The sequence below is a fragment of the Anoplolepis gracilipes genome, chromosome 2 (genome assembly GCF_047496725.1).
Source record: "Anoplolepis gracilipes chromosome 2, ASM4749672v1, whole genome shotgun sequence".
Classification (NCBI taxonomy): domain Eukaryota; kingdom Metazoa; phylum Arthropoda; class Insecta; order Hymenoptera; family Formicidae; genus Anoplolepis; species Anoplolepis gracilipes.
The window spans coordinates 7,440,965-7,461,348 of record NC_132971.1 but is presented as its reverse complement, the minus strand read 5'-3'; the positions used below and the strand labels follow the sequence as shown (position 1 = coordinate 7,461,348).

Here is a 20,384-nt window from a genome sequence, read left to right as displayed (position 1 = left end):
AAAGTCCCAAATAAAAGTTTTTAAATAATGTTTTATATGGCATACAGCAAACTTGTTTCTTCTTTTGGCAATCTTTCTTATTAAAAAATAACTTTCGTTTTTTTTTGGTTTAATCAATGTGATCAGCGTTATTATTTTGTAAATAGTTCCTTATAAAATACTGTATTATGTTTGTCACGTAATATACGAAGTCAAAAATTATAAAAAATTCTATATATGACCAATAACTCTTCTCATATTCAATGTTTAGTTGCTTTTAGGATCCATATGGAAAATTTAGTTTTGTGAACTTGGCACCCGACTTGCAGCAATCTTTTTTTTTAATTATTTTTCAAAAGATTTTTGTATGTAGTTGAATGTAGTAACATTGATTTTGTTTGTAGTAACGCAGAAAAAAAAATATAATAAATTAAAAAAATGTCATCCCCCGACTTTGAAATTAATCAATTTTAACGATTGTTTTTTAAAGAGAATCGTTTGTAGTGGATTGTAGTAAAATTATTTCCGTTTGTAGTTAAACCGTTGGCGAGATATAATTATTTAAATAATTTCATAAAAAATAAATTTTTCTAATTTTGAAGATATCACAAATCGCTTGCGGGGCTCGATTCAGAATCGTTTGTAGTTGTTTGTAGTGCCTTTACTTTTATTTGTAGTTAAACCGTTGGCGATATATAATTATTTAAACATTTTGTCAAAAATATTGACATTTTCGATTCTATACTAAAATATATCAGTTTTCTTTTTTCTTATAATCGCACATCATAATAATTATATCTCGCGAACGGAGCGACTACAAACGGAAATAATTTTACTACAATCCACTACAAACGATTCTGAATCGACCCCCGCAAGCGGATTTGCGATATCTTCAAAATTAAGAAAATTCATTTTTTAAGCAATTGTTTAAATAATTATATCTGGCCAACGGTTTAACTACAAATAAAAGTAAAGGCACTACAAACAACTACAAACGATTCTGAATCGAGCCCCGCAAGCGATTTGTGATATCTTCAAAATTAGAAAAATTTATTTTTTATGAAATTATTTAAATAATTATATCTCGCCAACGGTTTAACTACAAACGAAAATAATTTTACTACAATCCACTACAAACGATTCTATTTAAGAAACAATCGTTAAAATTGATTAATTTCAAAGTCGGGGGATGACATTTTTTTAATTTATTATATTTTTTTTTCTGCGTTACTACAAACAAAATCAATGTTACTACATTCAACTACATACAAAAATCTTTTGACAAATAATTAAAAAAAAAGATTGCTGCAAGTCGGGTGCCAAATTCACAAAGCTGGAAATTTGCATAATGATTTTTTGGATTTATCCAATTGATAATTTTAGAAAATTCCTCATATAATTTGTAAATTTCTATTTTTTTATTCTCATAGTCGTCAACTTCAAGATCAATTTTCTTGTTAGATACATCATCAATTTTAATTGAATTTGCAATAAAAAGTATTAGCACAATGTAGTACATATGTCTTGCCCACATACTGATCGAACATAATAATAAATATTACGTATTAAATTAATTAAGTACTACATATTAAATATTACATATTAAAATAATGCAAAAAATAAATAAGTAGTTTTAAAGTAGGTATTATAAAATGTATATAATTTAATACAATAGTTAGATTAACAAATATTAATTTTTTTTAATTACTAGTATTTTTAAAATTTTGTCTATAATTAGTATTTTTTACCAGTAGTCTCATAACTAACGAGCCAACGCTCGTGAACTTTCTTCTCTTTCTTTTCTTTTGGAAGAAAAGGATTTGTGAAGAGACAAGGATATTTATCAATATCTTTGAAAGTTCTAGACTAAATTTGATAATCCTTATGCTAACAAGCAGTAAAATACGATTAGTGTGACAAATCTCACATGTAATATAATATGCAATAGCGAAAAGTCTAATGACATCTCTCTTTTAAATGTACACTTGACACGTGACTGAGAAACTGTGAGGCGTAATAGTGTCTGCTAGTTCTTACGCTATTACGCATGCGCGAAAATGGCTTTCATTTCCATACTGATGGAATGTTATTAAAGAATCGTGCGTGTTTTACTGTTTACTCAAGCAGTATCAAGTAAATTTTTTCTTATTTTTTTCGTTCCTTCAAATTATTCCTCTCAAAGAAAAAAAAAGAGAAGATTTCAAACATAAAAGTGCAATCTAACATATAGCAGGTAAACAAAAAAAAGAGAGGAGGAGAGACGATCTTAAATAATTATTAATTTATCAAAATATTAATTTTATTTTGTTTTAATCTGTAATCATGTGTCCTGAATAGAACGGAAACCCAAAAAGGTCGAAAAAAGTCGCACGTGCTCGCGCACTCTTGCGACTTTTCGTTCACAATCGAGGTTATGTCTCCTCCAACGCCGGCTTTAGAACGATTATGTAAGGCATTGCTATATCGCGGGACGAGCGATGAACAAGCTGCTATCCGCGCCGATCAGGGAAGTTAGTCAAAGAATTTACGATGGCGCGGTGCGACCGTCTGATATCTGCGAGACTTGCGTCAAGTTGACCACACTTGTCAAGCCTCTGAACGCTTACATCACCGTAACGAGCGATGTCGCGAACGAGCAGGCGAGCGATGCCGATGCTAGGCAACGGCGGAACTCGTTGCTGGGACAGCTCGACGGCATTCCCATCGCTGTCAAAGACAATTACTGCGTCAAGGGCAGACCTACGACCTGTGCGTCAAGGATGTTGGCCAATTTTTCTCCTGGTTACAACGCCACGGTCTACGAGAAGCTCAGGAAGCAGGGAGCTGTCTTGATCGGTAAGACTAATCTCGACGAGTTTGCCATGGGTTCCGGAACTGTGGATTCTTTGTATGGTCCGACCAAGAATTTATGGGGCTCGGAAGTGCTGTCACAATTTTACACATACGAATCGGATTCATCGATTACTGAGTGCAAACTGCACAAGAAAGATGCATGGCGCATTGCAGGTACATTGTCATGAACTGTTTAGTCATTATTTGTAATATAAGTTTTGTTCTTTTAATAGTTTATATTAAGGATTACATTAGCATAATAATTTTTATGGAATATATATTTATTTTAGGTGGTAGCAGTGGAGGTTCTGCAGTTGCGGTAGCTACAGGTACTTGTTACGCAGCCTTGGGCTCTGATACTGGTGGTTCCACTCGTAATCCAGCATCTTATTGCGGTTTAGTCGGCCTGAAACCAACTTATGGTTTGGTGTCACGTTATGGTCTTATCCCACTGTTAAATTCGATGGATGTACCTGGCATTCTCACAAGAATAGTAGATGACACCGTATTAATTTTGAACGCTATAGCTGGATCTGATCCAGCAGATCCCACCACTGTGCAAAAGGAATACGTACCGATTAACTTACCCAAAACGATAGATGTTAGTAATCTTAGGATTGGAATACCAAAAGAGTACAGAGTGCAAGGCATAACCGAGGAGATCCAGGCGTGTTGGGATGAGGTCTCTCGTCATCTAGAAGAAGCGGGAGCTAGTGTCGTCCCAGTATCATTACCCCACACTAACTACTCCATAGTATGTTACTCCGTTTTAAATCGATGCGATGTAGCTAGCAACTTGGCCTGTTACGACGGCATAGAATACGGTCACAGAGCTGACGAATGGAGCTCAGCTCATAAATTGTACAAGAAAACCAGGTCAGAAGGTTTCAACGACGTAGTCAAAGGTCGTATACTGGTTGGGAATTATTTTTTATTAGCGGAGAATTACAAGGAATATTATGTCAAGGCGATGAAGATGCGTAGATTAATTACGCAAGACTTTGACGCTTTGTGGAATGGTAATATAGATCTTCTGTTAACTCCGACTACGTTAACCGAGGCTCCAAGTTATGACGAATTCACGCAGCTGGACAATCAGACGCAGTGTTTGATCCAGGATCACTGTACGCAACCTGCAAACATGGCCGGTTTGCCCGCCATCAACGTGCCGATCAAACTGTCTCACAGAGGGTTACCTTTGTCGTTGCAATTAATAGCACCGCTCTTTCATGAACAGAGGCTGCTCACCGTGGCGAAGTGGATCGAGCAGACAGTGCGATTTCCAAGACTCGAACTGAAGGATTCATGCTTGCTTAAATAAAGTAAATTTTTACAAATATTACTTGTACATATATCTTATTTGATTAATCTTAAACTTTTTTAAAATTCGTGTATTTTACGTTAGATTGATATATCATGTTGTATATAATATTGCCAGCTCTTACAAGCAAATCTCATATATCTCTTTAAGTATTGCAGGTACAATTGAAACAAGAATTAATATATTAAGTTTCTTAGCGTAACATACAACTCTAAGGCCATTCTACATAAACAAATTATACTCTAGCGTATTCGTGTAGTAAGCAAATTATACTCTAGTGTACCGTCGAGTGCATCTGAGGTTCTGTTCGTCGGGTAAGAACGTTTTACAACCATCGAAACGAGACAGAAACAAAAATTTTTTTGCGACGAAAAAAAAATTTACTCTGATAATTATGTATTTTAATAAATTTTGTGATTATTATGATATGTTTGGTTCCAAATTTTTGCAACTTGCAATTATTATTTTCTAATTAATCTTACAATTTGATATACCGCCACAAAATTTCATATGAAAAATTATAGTAAAAAAAAAAAAAAAAAAATGCAATTAGAATCATTTTATTTCAGTGTATTGTAATATTCATTATATAAAAAAATGAAAGCAAAATGGAAAAATTCAACATTTTTCGTATCATAAACTCAATTCTTAATTGGAAAACTACTATATTTTTTCTAATTAAATGAGATATTATTGAAAAAAAACAATCCCTCTGTGATTTTATCATCTGATTTCTTTTATAAAAGTTATATAATATAGATATTGAGTTTTTGTTTTTCATATTTACTTTCCTCTATATTTGACTTTCTTGCTCATTTATTTTTATTTCTAGCGATCACTTTATTACGAGCTGTTACATGGCAAAGTTCTGACATTTAGAATTTCATTGTTCCCCGAAGACCCGAAGGTAATTTAACCAGCGAACAAATAACAACAGGCGACAACAGGCACGTGCAAAATCTATTCACATAGCGCCTTTAGTAATTAGTCCTTGTGATATTTCAGTTTGATCTATTGTTCACTCGATCAACAAGCTAACAAAAGGGCTCTGGAGATATAATATATCCGAACCTAATTACGTTTGACTATATAACTTTTCATATGAAATTTTGTGATATGTCAAATTGCACAATTATAGCAAATAATTACTTGCATGACAAAATTTAAAGTTAAATATATCATATAACGATCATAAATTTTATTGAAATAATTATCGAAATAAATTTTTCGCCACGAAAACTTTCTTTTCCTATCTCGAAATAAATCTTATCATTGTTTCAAAAGTCGTCTATTAAAATGTTCATTAAAATATCTGAATAAATAACAGGGAAAAGACATTCAATATTCGCTCATTGAATTTTCAATGTAAAATTGTACATATATTCTCTCTATCCTGACAATTCGCTGCGACAACAACGGTTTTTAAAGAAAGAGATCAGAGAAAATTATATATTTTCTACTTAGGGTATATCATTCTCGTTATAGTAGTGCAAGTAGTAGCGGACGTGCATGTTCGGACGTTCCCAGACGTGAGATGAAGATATACCATTTAATTTTGCATTCCTTTTTCCTTCCGTATTACGTAATTCCTCGTTCTCTTCGCTGCATAAATTGCAAAAACTCTGACCGAAACCACGAGAAATGAAGCGATTGTACGTTTCATTAAAGAGAAAGCGAGTGCTAGTCTTATACATTTTCATTATTCTCTGCAGTATTTCGCGCTGTCGTGTCATGTCACAATCTGACAGAAAAGATCCAGAAATTATTAAGCTATTTCAAATATATAGATTCACACATATATATATATATATATATACACATACACACACACACAACTATTCTAAATGTTTTTCAATTCCCTTTATTATCGTAGAGTTCTCAGATCGAATTATATAACAATCCAAAGTGGACGGCTAATATACGGCTCTGGGAATACGGAACTGGGTCGTCTCGTGTATAAACCTGCGTAATTAATGGCAGAGGAAATAATGCACATCTGAAGACCGTGTCCGATATCGAGTGAGCCGCGATCGCATTACGCGCTTTAATCCGAGCTCGTAAAAGCTTTGAGGCGGCCATCGCGCGCCGTGTGCTTTATAACATCAAACGTGCTCGCGGCAATCATTCTTCTTTGAGCTTAAAAAATATGAAGCCTTTTGTGATTGATGTAGCATGTACACGGCCCTCGACGTTAACTCCGCGATTCCGTTTTGTTCCTTCTTTCGTTACCGCGATTAGAGCTCGTCGTAAATCTTCGGCTAATATTCTGTCCAAAAACGCGGGGCTGCTTCTACTTTATGGTTATTATTGCTGGTTGCGCGATGTTTTTTTTGTGTCGCAATAATGGGAGGGAGAGGAGGGGAATAGATATAGAGTCATTAAAACTTTTTATCCCTTTTTTTTCGAACGATTAATATCGCGCGAACAATACATTTTTACGACTCGATGGATCTCGCGAAACAAGTTGGATGGAAATATGTAGTTACCGAGAAACAGTTTTTTTTTATTACAGCTCAAGTGTTCTTTTAAGTAATTTAAATCGTACAATTCAATTTTATTGATAAAATTGAGAGGAAGGAGTGCATACTTGATTTTAAATTTCCCAATGTGTCCTGTCGATTATTAACGACGATTTACATCGCCGCAGCCAATTAACGTCCAGGTGCAAATTCAGGGTGTCTACTCCCTGGAAAAATATGGAAAACTTGGAATTTTCAGGGATTTCTTTTGTATATGGGAAAATTAGGGAAGCCTCATGGAATTTTATTAGAATTCAGAAAATTTTTTCGAAAATTTTCTTTTTGATAATCTTGCTCTCAATTGTGAACAGTCAGCCGTGTAAAATTGGCGTCTCACTTTTTGGAAACTCATTAATTATTGAGAGTTTTAGTTTTATTTTTAATAATTCTAGACTTTTTGATAGATTAAATAAATATTTCTGACTATTAAATAAAAACAAATAGCTCGGAACAACCGAGACGACAAGTTCACGCTGCTTACAACTTACTTTTGTCGTACAAAATGTCGCATGAGTGTTTTGCGAATGCTTTTAAAGATACATCAATGAAGGATTAAAAGAAAATAAGCAAGCCTAGAATGGCAACCAAGCTTTGTGGAAGCAAAGATAATTTATTACATATGAGGTAATTTATTTCTTATTCGCAGAATTTTTTTTTGCGCGATTATCGCATAGCATATTTTGTACAATTCATGCATTTCTTTATCATTAAAAATTGCAAAGAATATGTACTTCATATTCAATATTATGTTAAAACATTGAATATATTGTATAAATAAATATATATATATATATATATATATATTTCTGTTTATATATTCAATGTCTTAATATAATATTGAACATGAAGTACATATTTTTTGTAATTTTAAATGATAAAGAATTGAAAATGTTATGCAAGAGAAAATGCTTATCTTAAAAGAGTTATTCAGTTTCATACATTTATAAATCTAGCACTTGAAACTTAAGAGGCTCTCTGTTTTTCCTTTGTATGAATGAAAAACATTCGAAAATATATGCAATAAAAAAATTTATTTTAGAGAAAAAGTTGTATTAAAAAATTTTGAAAAAATGTTTTCTTTACTTGGAATTTTAAATTACTTGGAAAATCAGGGAATTTTCAAGGAATTTTTTACAAGATTTAAGTAGACGCCCTGAAATTACAGTGCACGGTTAATGGAAGTTGAATTTCGAGAGCACGCGATCTCTCGATTTACAGTCAATCAAAATCGAATTCTAAGGTTATATATAGTGTATATACGTACAAACAGCCCCTCATTCGATCTTTATGCGGATAAGCCAAATTATCTCTTAATCTCCGGATCACGGAAAATGGTAGGACGAATTTTGGTCAATATTTAATCAAATTATCTTTCTCTCTCTATAATTACCTAGTTGTAACTAAAAATTAAAAAATATAAAGTGTTGCATTTCACAATAACCATTAACAAACGAATACATAATTTATCATCTTTATATTATGTACTAAAAGGATCATTAATGCCTTTATACATGAATTTATGTACATATCACATACATTTTCCATGTACTTAAATGTATATTGATACGTGGATAAATTCTTTTATAAAGGAATGACGTTTTCTGTGCATACATATGCACAATTAATTGATTATAAACGAGGATACGAGCGTCTCACCTTGGTACTTATATTCGGTCGTCCGACATCTCGGACGATTTAATTTGTTTAATTATTATTTTAATAATTTTTACGTATAGAACTTTTTGTAATTGTCGTATTATCGCTCTCTATAATTATCTAGTTGTAACTAAAAATTAAAAAATATAAAGTGTTGCATTTTACAATCTCTAAATTTATAACGCACGTGTAAAATGATAAATTTTCTAAAACTCTTGAAAAAAAATATCTGGCGAAAATTAGAACGCACATTACAAGGAAATTACGGTACTCTCAGCGAGTTTCTATAAAAAAAAAAAAAAAAACGACCGTTGTAAGGATGACACTAAATTCGTTGTAATACACCTTAAAATCTTTTTTAGCAACGCTAAGGCTCGCACGTACAATTACACATGCAAGCAACGTGTTTCCGGAAACGACGAGCCACCCCTAGGAATATATCGCGATAGTAACAACGAGAAAGAGACGATTATAGTTGTAGGCAAGTCACCCCGAGGTGACACACGGATATCGATATGGTCAACGCACCTCGTTCTCACCCTTGCAACACGAAACGCCGAAGAAACGTCACGGGACCCGACGACGAAGTTAGTAACGTAGAAGGGAAAAAGGCAGTCAGGGGTGGCTGTGAGCTACGTGCGCGAGGGTGGCCGTCTCTGGGACAACAGGGTTGGGCACGGGGTGGCGAGGACGCATGCGTCGGACCCGGCCGCCGGGGGCTGTCGTGTCGCTCTCTGTCGACGGTTTCACCAGTCGTCGTGACGACTTCGAGCAGTCGTCGTCGAGAGCGTCGTGTCTTTAACTCGTTCACCCGCGCTCACGCACTGTCTTCGAATCCCGCTCCTCTTTCTCTCTCTCTTTCTCTCTCTCTTTTTTCTTTCTTCCTCCTATCTTTCTCTATCTCTCATCCTCTGTCATCGCGCAATATCAGTCTCGCGCGCGCACGCGAGCATGTGGCACTCGCACGGCTTTTTGAGTCGCCGGCGAATTCGCGCCGCGGGTGTCGTCGTCGGCCGAGATCATCAGCGCGGATGAGCGTTTCTGTGTGCGTCGTGACGTGCCGGCATTGACGAAGGGAGATGCGTCATTCGTAGATGAGCGCGATTCGCGAAGTGTTGCTTGCGACTACATACTTACATCGTACGTGGTCGTCTCATCCGCGACGCGCGGACTCGGACAGGTGCGCGAGTGGCCGCGACCCCTCCGGTGTTATCGTCGCGGTTTAAAGTCGTGCTCCATGATTGCATGTCGAATCGCCGCGGCGAGTGGATGGACTTCGACACCTCGGATCGTCCGATGCCAGAAGTGAGTGTAACATTGCGCACTACACAGATATCCAATTACGCATGAATGTTTTTTGGAATTTTTGGAATACCGCGAGGGATTAAATTTTTTTTTTTTTTTTTTTTTTTTTTTTTTTTTCTCACGGGATGGATACTTGTAATAGTAGAGTGGAATAATACCATTTTTTTTTATTTAAATATACGATGTGATTGCGAGAAAGATTAGATTTAATTTTCGATTCATATATGTTTCCGAAGATAGATGTGCTATTTGAATATTAGAATCTAAAAAAGATCCACGCGATAATAGAAATATTTATCATATATATTAATATCGTTATCTCATTGTATGTGTGTATGTATGTGCATATTATTATAATGTATTATTACAAACCCACCCCTATCGTACAGTTTAATGGATGATATAATTTACAAATTTCTATTTATACGTACATTAAACTTCATGAAACGCACAGAAGTTTAAAATATATCTATTTAAAGTCGAATATACATAGCGCGATTGCGTCATTGCCTTCTTGCGAAAAAAATGAGAAGAATCGCGCATTGAACGTATTGCGCCGAATCGATACTGTATTTCCGTAACATATGGTACGTGTCGAATGGAATGGTATAAAATACAAATCTGTGTGTTACACGAATAGATCTTATTCGGATAGATCACTGTCACGCGAATGCAAAGTTTTTCAATAAACGAAGAACTTTTTCGGAAATGCGTGACATTTTTCTTCTTGGGAAATATATCTTCCGGACTAACATATCTTTCATATTACACTTGAATTGGATATTTTGAGTCATTTCAAGACGATTTTTTTCTGTAATATATATACACATAAAGTAGGGAAAAAAAGCTATCATGTAGGATGTCTCGATTTTTCCTAAAAGATATGTGATTTAGTAATGATAATAAATCTCCGTAAGTTTGATAAGAAAAAATAATAAATAAATATATAATAATGATAATAATAATAAATATATATAATAAGTTAATAAATTTATATGAATGTATATATAATTTTGTGACAAATCTTATTAATAAGATCATGAATAATAAATTACATTATTTGCAACTTGTTCCGACGTTACATTGTGAACAAATTAAAATGTCGGGATAGAAGAAATAACATCAGTAATAAACTCGGTCGGACAGTGACTCGTTGTAATGCAATATCGCAGTAGTTTAACACCCGCGTGTAGCCGTACTTTAGTTGTGCAGTTCACGCGGCTACGTCATTTCCTTCTTCCGGCCAGCATCGGGCCGTCTATGTAACTCCGTTGGACGAGTAAACAGAAATGTGTGCACAGGCTCCATAGTACTTTTCGTGGCGTTATACTGAAAACACCCTGAGATACACACACACACTAATATATATATATATATATATATATATATATGTATATATACGCTGCGCGGAGAATACTGTACCATTTCGCTCTTATGCGCGTGACATAAGAGGAAATGTTGTTGCACGTCTGTATCTGTCAGTTTACATCTTTGTCGATATATCGCGTGGCATGGAAGAGCCGTTTTATTCGTTTATTCAGGCTCGTGTATATTGAAAACTTGAATAAACAAGTGAAGAGACAACAGAGAGACATTTTAGCCATATTTAATTTTCAATGGGTCTCGCGGTTTTTTTTTTTATTTTTTTTTTTATTTTTTATTTCGCGATAGACCTTTCTTCACTTTCTTTTATATATATTTACCACACCTTCCGCGTATTTGACACTTTAGTATCGGATTACTGTCCCGTTGGTTCGTTTACAAGGTACAACCAAGGAAAACATGTGGACAAACCTATTAGGGAAGCTATATCATATACGGGTTCATCAATCATTCGGTTGATGCTTGTTGTTCTCTTTAACTAAATTATGCTAATTAGTTTGTCTGGCGGTAAGCCATAGTAAAACTTACACATTGCGCTAGTAATAATTATCACAATTATATGTTACATATTTATTTATTAAATATAATATATAATTATATAATTATATTTTTAAAATATTTTAATATAAATTTATATATTAAATTATAATTTAAATTTCTTTTCCCTTTTTTTCATTTATATATATATATGCATACAGACACATATATCTTCTCCCCCTGTTTTTCATCCTATTTCGAGTGCTACTGTTCGGTCCACGATTACATAAGAATATATGATTTCGAGGGAAAGTTAAAAATCCATGCGACGCCTTAATGTCCTCGACGTGCACTCGAAACTTTCTCACGATTTATTACAGTTTTATCTCTTCTTATTAATCGCCGCGATGTCTTATCTAATTAGGCGACGGTAAGTCAACGTTGCGGATGAATAATTATTATAGTAATTACAATTGAAACAGACATCTCAGACTTTCCTAACTTATTTCAGATTCAGACTTTCTATGTTCTTTGTTGTGAATGGGGTGACATATATTTATTTTTATATTACTTTATGTCGTGTTATATTATTGATCAAAAATATGCTTTTTCTATTATAATCGATATCGATATTCTTCATTTTGAAGGTTTCACAGAATACACAGAATACATTATTCACAGAATAAATGTAATTATTATGTATGAGAATATGATACGTAATGTACACTTATGACGTGATTCCGCATAATATGAAAATTCATTATACTTCGAAAATTTCAGCGTTACGTGAATATCGGCCGTAATATTATGCGGAATATAGAAAAGGCAGCAAATTCGCGATAACGAAACACCGACGGCTAACCGGCTAATTTTATTATCGAGAACGACTAATAAATCGCGTTCTTATTCCTCCGTTAAGATAACTTTTTGCTCTTATTAATCCGTAAAACTCTCGATCGCCGTTTAAAGTGTGCTATTGACCTTTTTCTGCATCATACCACGCTTACTTTCGTAATTGAAGTGAATTTCATTGCGAAGTATCGATTTTTACAACTTATTAAAAAGAACGAAATTATGAGATAAATTGTAAATAGATTTTTTTAAAGATTTTAAATGTTTGTATAATATATTTACGAGCTGCACAATTTATATAATTATTGATATAGCAACGCACATAATGTGTATTATAAAATAATAAGGCAATAAATAGCGGAGAAGACAGGAAATAAGGAAATAAAAAGTTTCATTTAAAAGTGCTAAACTTTATATAAGACACATCCCGATTACTTCAATTTCAAATCGTTAATCGAATTACCGACGATAGAACTTCTCGACCGCGAGAGATTGAAATTTGGTCCAGCTTAATCTGTGGCAATCGAACAGCAAGGGATTTTATCGGCAAACATAAAAGAACATCATGAAACCAAATGAATAATTCGTGAGGTGAACGAAAAGAGGAATCGCGTTAAATATAAAAAGTCTCCGTACAAATTTCAGAACTTTTGCGTATTGCTACCGAAGAATTCTCCATAAAGTAAAAGTTATATTATGTTAATTATTATTGTTGATTATTATATTGTGTTGATTACTGAAAGCATTTTCATAGCAGAGTCAAGCATTTTCATCGTTGCTCGACGAACGGTGCGACATGACGCTCTTCGTACTAAGAATACCTAATATCGATTAACCTTGCGATTAGTATACGTGAGAGTTCCTGTAATACTTCTATATTTTTTGTTACGTAGTTAAATATTTTCCATGCTGTTATTGGAGTCAATTTAATTCTAATGACACGTATGATTCTGATACATTTTCCATGAAAATCATATTTTTTAGGAAGTATTTTTTTAGGAAAATTAAAAAGTCTTTTTTTTATAAATTTTTATAAATTTTAAAATGCGCAATTGTAAATTTATGATTCTTTTCCACCATTCTTTTCTAATAAAATCTAACTGAAGTTTATATTTGATACTATATTTTCAGTCAATATTTTGCTAACTTATTTATCAATTACATCCTGTTTTGTTAATTATTTAATATCATTACGTTGCCTTGAAATTTAATAAAAAAAAATTTAACTCAAGTTGCAAGATTTCATTCCATCTGCGTCGTGTAAAAAGTAGAATCGATGGTGCTTATTAAATTTAGAATAGCTAAAATATGAGAAGAAAAACACAATGTCTTGTATCACGTTTATTTTTACACACATATATTTGAGACTACAACGACTGGACATTAAATATCACGCATCGCAGATTGTTCGAATTCGCGATTACTTCCGGCATTATCTAAATTGAACGCGTATAGTGCAGCATTAGGTTCAATTAATATACACAATCAGTTTACGCTTTTCACTGGAGTGATATAATTACGCTGCTATTTCGTATCTCCGTTAATTTTACCATGTAATCTAATATCGATGGCGTGCCGAGTCTCTTTGCAATATATGTAAAAACTTCACAATTACTTTATTAATTGCGTTCTCTCAAAAAAGAAAAAAAAATTCTATTTTAATTATAATTTTAATATGGATTTTTGAATCTAAAAAAATTAATTACATTCAAGAATTCTTTCATCTGTGAAAAAAACATACATCTTTACTGTATTATTTAAAGATAAAGAAGAAATAGAGATTATTCTTTTCTTTCTAAAATTTCACGTTGGTGCCTGCGCGATATTTGACAGACAACTCTGATTGAAGCTAAGACGCCATTGAATTGTCGCGTGTTAGTTTTCCTGTGGCGCAGATGACACATTCCAGGATCAATTGAATGACAAAAGACACGTTTACGGACAATACATGTCACTGAGCTACAGAATGGCTTCCCCCTTTTGATGTACCACTGACGATTAGGTGCATTAATCTCACTCTCACTGGTATCGTTTACCGGCTGACAATGCTCATATGTGTCATCAGAGGACCCGCATTAAGCTAATCCTCTCCATCAGTCAAAATAATATCTGATTTATCTTAAAATTAGGTGTTAATTATATGCTAAAGTCAGGTGTTCAAACGGTTTAACGAAAAATTAAATTTATACTTGGAAGGAGCAACTTAACATTAAACTGGTTCTAGCATTAAAAAAATATTATATATAAATATGAAGAAAAAGAAGAAAAAGTAATTGAATGTAGTAATTAAATGCTCTAACAAATCATTAGATTTCTTCTTAATTAACATCTAAAATATTTTCACCTATTGAAACATTAAATTTTTATAGTTAACTAAATAAACTAAAAATCGATTACTCTGCTATTTAACTTACAGTACAATGCTATTAAACTATTGTATTCTCTAGTATTATTGATCTTAAAATATTCCTTTTTAATGTGTTATTTAGATATGCAAACGATAAATTAAGTGCTCATTTCGTTGGATAGGATTTAGGAAGTACTTAAACGTCGGTCGCGTGCCGTATAAGCTTAAAGTAATATTAAAGAATTAGATTCTCGAACGTCTTTTAATGGTCTTAAAATACTTGTTAATACTATAATATTTAATCGTCTAATTAAATGTTCGTTATAGAAATTTAATTATAGAAATTTTTTCGAATGTTGCAGGGATTAACTTCATGTAGGTATTGAACTAGAAAATAGAGGAAAATTATTCTTTAAGTATGGCACAATAAAAGAATTAATAAGAGAATATGAATTAATAAGAGAACAGAAATATATGTACATTTTTCAGAAAAATTAAGAAATATATGAACATTATTGCAGACAATTATTGTGGACAATTGTAATAAACAACGATGATATAGTCTATTATTAATATATAAAGAGAGAACTGCATTATAAATTCTCGAAAAGTAGGTATGATGAACTAATTAAATCTATCTAACGATCGCGGATCTCAGTTAAATTTACCAATTAAACTTGCGCACAGTTCTAGCCAATATTCAATAGCCGAGTATAAAGTTACAGTAACGAGAGGTCGCACGATTGGCCGTATCAAATAATAAATTTGATCCGTTTTGGCCTTTTAGAAAGCTATACGCTGCAACGTGATATAAAGCCAATGCGATGCTATTTTCAAAATACATGACTTTCCGTTTGCCCTCTCAGCCAAATTACTTTTTGCTACATGTGTATTATACCCAAAATACTTTTACTTCACGCGATTACTTTTTAGGAAATAAAATAAATTATTATTTATAAATCAGAATTTTAATAAGTTATTTAATTAATTATATATATATTAATTATATAATTATATACTATTAACAGATTATTTTAGAAAAATTATGTTTTATGATCTATTATTATATTTAAAATTTCATGTATCGTATTAGAGAAAATTTTTCTTTTCTTCTCTGCTGCGGAACTCTATTATACGTATTATAATGTTTGATTCAATCTGTACACAAATTTTGATACATACGAAATGCAAGTTAAATTTATTACAAGGTGTCAGAGCGAAATATTTTTTCGACGATAGGTGAAAATTATTTTCCGCCGACGTTATTTCCGCTTCCATCGCATTTTGACGTCTTTTAAACCGACACTGATATCTTCCTTTGCTAACAATGCTCGTCGTCGAAACGCTTTGAATTACGACATCGCAACCGGTTAGAGTGGATAAATGGTACCTGATCCCACTTGCCGTGGCACGTGATGCAAACTAGGGTCAAGAAGTGGCAGACGGTCTCTCTGGACGAAAAGGTGGAGCGCGCGCGGGGAGTCAATGGTGCATCGACCTCGCGTTTCGCTACGAGAAAGAGAGCGCCCCTCTATTATATCGGCCGGGAATAACATCCTCCGCACGAAAGTAGTAGTAAAACGCGATGTAAAAAGGAATAAATCCGCCTCGCCAGTTAAATATGTATATAGCAACGGTAATAACGATACCGCCGACAGCGCGCGTAACGCGACGATCGATATACTAAACTGAGAAAATATCTTCATTCCAGACGTATTTAAAACGCGTACGTGATAACACGCAGGTTTGTAATGCACCCTTTATAATTTGCATATTTTTATATTTTTTTTTGTTCTTCTTTGTCGTACGATTTACGTGATCTTTGACAAAGGAAGGTAATAGAAAAAAATCTCTGATTTTAAAGAACTTTGAATATGTTATCGTCTGGTCAAAATAAGAAACACATATTTTTTTATTTATTCTCTAACGATCGTAAAGCGGGTGAAACATTTTTTTGAAGAAAAAAAAATCAGTTTTTATATTTCTAAGCAAATACCGTCGAAACGATAAAAGATAATATAATAAAAAGTTTGAAACAAAAGTTTTATAGTTTTTAATGTACTTTATGGCAGTAATTAGATTTTTCGAAATTTTCCTATCCTCCCTAAGTTTCAAAAAATCTAATTACACTGTCATAAAAAATACATTTAAAAACTATAAAACTTTTATTTAAAACATTTTTTTTATATCTTTTATCATTTTGATGGTATTCGCTCAGAAACAACAAAAACCGATTTTTTTTCAAGAGGATGTTTCACTCTCTGAATGGCCGTTAGGGAATAAATAAAAAAATATGTGTCTCTTATTTTTTAACCTAGACTACAACATATTCAAAGCTCATCAAAATTACACTTTTATATCGTCCCTTGTGAGATTCTTTGGGGAATGCACAAAAAATGTTATTAATCGCAGAAGATTTGATTATACTTTATCATCTAATAGACGTCTAATATATTTACGAGGCAATATGTTATATAGTTCGCCAAATGTAGTTCCGAGGAATTCGTTTTCGACACGTTGGGTGAGGCGAGAAATGGGAGGCGGACAGGTGATGCAAGCTGTTTCGCGAGAAACTTTTGAATTATTTCTTCGACATTTCTTCGACTGGAAGATACGTCGTGGCGGGATATTATATCCTGTAAGACTTTTGTCTTACGGAGTATGAGGAGGAAAGTTCTCTCCATTTCTTTAACGTCATTTCCGTCGAAACGGGAGGACGCGTCGCCGGGTTTGTTCCGCCGACGAAAGTTGCGGTCGGTCGGGCAGAGCTCGGGTAACGACATTGTTGTTAATGGAGTCTGTGACGACACGAAAAATACGAGTCTAAAATCCTCCCTTAAGACGAATGAAGGTATCGTTGCTGCTATAACCGCGTTACGTCACGAACGCGTTTTTTATTATCGATTTTTGTCGCATCGCTTTGCGAAGAGTCAGCCGAGACGTGTACGTTTCTCGCGCGAAATTATTAGAGCTCATCTCCTTGATCCCATAGGCGAAGTAACATATCTTTAAGTTACAACACCTTTCATTTCATCCGAAATACAAAAGAGAGAAAGATTAAAGAGAGTTTATGGGCTTAGATTATTAGTTCGCTAGTGTTATTTTTTTTTTCTCCATTCCCACCATCCAGGATTCTCTCCCAACCGTCCCTGCTATTCTTTTTGCGATTTCGTGTGAAACGTGACATGGAAGCAAAATGGAGGTGCCGTGAAATTGGAACGATTCAAGAATCATTCCATTTTTTTAGCCTGTCATTTTTGTAAAAGCGCCCCGTGTACGTGCGTTCCGCGAATGAGAAATAGACGCGACGACAGGGCCACTTTTATAACGCGGAAAGCTTAGGTAATATTTTTATGCGGCACATTTAGATGGAATCTTCTTTTTTTATATCGCTCTCATATATTTATGAAACAAAAATTACGTTTTTCCTCTGCTCTTACTACTATTCATAATTTTGTTATCTTGATACATCCTGTGCTGATGTTTTTTTTAAAAATATAAAGAATAATTTAAAATTTCTAAAAGCTTTCGAAATCATAAATCTCGCATTTTTACGTGATGTATCAATTCTATTAACGCTAATATAATTTTTTCATATTTTTGCAGATACCGAGGACTTCATGAATTAGTTACTCGTCGCATTAGGGAAGAGAGTGGAGGAACCATACAGGTCGGCGTGCGACTTACTCGTGAATCATTGTTCGTCATTATGCAACGGTGAATTTACCCATTTTCGTCGGCGCATACGTGCCAGGTGCAGCCGAAATTGCCTGAGATCGCGCCGGGGGAAAGTCCACGGCCGATTCATGGAATCGTGATCAGGTAAGGGTCGTAATTTCGATGCCGAGACGGAGCCACCACGAGAATTTATATACGTCAAAATCGGAAACAACGTGCCCGATATCTCTGCAACGATGACGTAACGTAAGATACGAAATTTCCGTTGAAAAGGGGGTCGGAGCACGCCAAGTCGAGCGTGCAATGCTTCCCGAGATACATTTATGTCTCACAACAGACTAGGTTGCACAAGAAGGAGTTATTTGAAGGAATCAGCGCGTTACCGATAATCATTTGTGGCCAATAACCGTCCGCTACGACTCATTTGATTGAAAAGCCGAATATGTATATAATTTTGATTTTAATATAATTAATGTGGAAAAATATTATTTGTTAATTTAAATGTGCGTAAACATTTGTCCGCAATTCTGTTTACGGTTGGATTTGCAATTATTTCTCATTTTGTTTGGACGTGCGTACCACCCTTTCCATTTATTACGCGAACACGTGCATTTTGTTCAGCACTTCACGACACTCGCTCTTTATATCGCATGTGGGTCAAGTGTGAGCTGTCAATATTTCGTTTTCCATATTTCACCTGCGACGTGTTGGCTCTCCACAGTACGCGGATATTTTTCTTTTTCATTCCCATGCATTTCAAATATTGACTTTTCGCTATAAATCTTATTTTCACTCTCCATATTCAAGCGTAACTTTAGATCTCATTTAATAGTACATAAAGTCTTTAATGAAAAAATATGCTGGGAAAAAAGAGAGATATTAAATATGAGATATCGTGGTTTTGAAAACTGATATGATCATAACGCTGTAATAACTTATACCTATTGTTTCAATTTTTTTTTTTAAGTTGCAATCTTTATAAATTATAAATCGTTATCACAAATGATGTCTGTGTCTACGAATTTATCCGATCATGACATTACTGTTTTCCTTCGAAAATTATAAGTATTATTAAAGGTGGAAGATCACGGTTTATCGCGTGATAGTCGCGCATTGACGACTATAAAAAAAGAGGAGTCGTAAACAGGCTAAGCCGGTTACTATTTCTGCAGGACGTATCACGTTTGCGGGGATTGTGCAAGTTCCAGTAGGTTCCTTTGATTCTGAGAATCCTTTTATGGGACACGTTGCCGGACCGATAATGTCTCGCATAAAGTTTGTATGTCCAATGGGAAAAAACGACGATGACAATGTAAGCTTACAAACGGAATGTCCTCTCGTTCCAACGACGTCCTTTTGCGCTACGTATCTTTCCCAGCACATCTGGCTATATCCTGTTTATGCGTCGTATTCTCGAGTGGGTGCCAAAGTCATCTTATAGCTTTTATATAGATATCTGATCGTATCGCGACTAAGGTCGCAACCGAATCATTTCTCGAATGCCTTTTTCCCCTTTATGTATTCCCAAATAATTTCTAAAAAAGTTTTAAAATGTTTAAAAAGGTTAAAACATTTTTTAATAAATATATTTATTAAAAAAAATTTGAAATAAAAATAAATCTTTTAGTGCAAAAAGAGAGAGTGCACACTTTTTAATACTATTAATTTTATTATTCCATTCATCTGTCATTGCAGGTCTCTTAAGCTATCTGAGCCAAATTATCAAAACATAAAAAAATATATATGAAAATTATTTGCTTTGTTTTTATTTATGTATGTGCAATTTTTTATAATGGCTAGATAGCTTAATAGCCCTTCATAATTTTTTTTAACGGCTAAAACAAAAAAAAAATTTTTTATAGCCAAAAATAGCAAATAATTAGCAAATAATTTTCATATATATTTTTTTATGTTTTGATAATTTGGCTCAGATAACTTAAGAGACCTTGTCATTGCGTTAAGACTGTCATCAGCCGGATGATAACGCGCGATAGATTCGACGATAAACACAATTTGAAGGTATGATGACGTTTTA

General features: G+C 33.8%; 1 protein-coding gene across 2 annotated transcripts; it reads left to right on the top strand.

Moving 5' to 3' along the window:
* Window positions 1–2,030: 2,030 nt before the first annotated feature.
* On the top strand, window positions 2,031–18,834 carry Gata (glutamyl-tRNA(Gln) amidotransferase subunit A, mitochondrial). 2 transcript variants are annotated; one of them, XM_072911266.1, is made up of 4 exons: window positions 2,031–2,212; window positions 2,317–2,985; window positions 3,102–4,133; window positions 18,278–18,834. In XM_072911266.1, the coding sequence occupies exons 2-3, from the start codon at window positions 2,457–2,459 to the stop codon at window positions 4,130–4,132; spliced, it is 1,560 nt and encodes a 519-aa protein (XP_072767367.1). In that variant the 5' UTR covers window positions 2,031–2,212; window positions 2,317–2,456; the 3' UTR covers window position 4,133; window positions 18,278–18,834. The 2 variants fall into 2 exon arrangements, with proteins under 2 accessions (XP_072767367.1, XP_072767366.1); XM_072911265.1 differs by lacking the exon at window positions 18,278–18,834 and having other exon boundaries at window positions 3,102–5,930.
* The last annotated feature ends 1,550 nt before the right edge of the window (window positions 18,835–20,384 follow it).

Coding starts and splice junctions, on each gene's coding strand:
- Gata (XM_072911266.1), top strand. CDS start 2,457: ATGAACAAGCTGCTATCCGCGCCGATCAGGGAAGTTAGTCAAAGAATT. Junction 2,986..3,101: donor AGATGCATGGCGCATTGCAG/GTACATTGTCAT, acceptor TATTTATTTTAG/GTGGTAGCAGTGGAGGTTCT.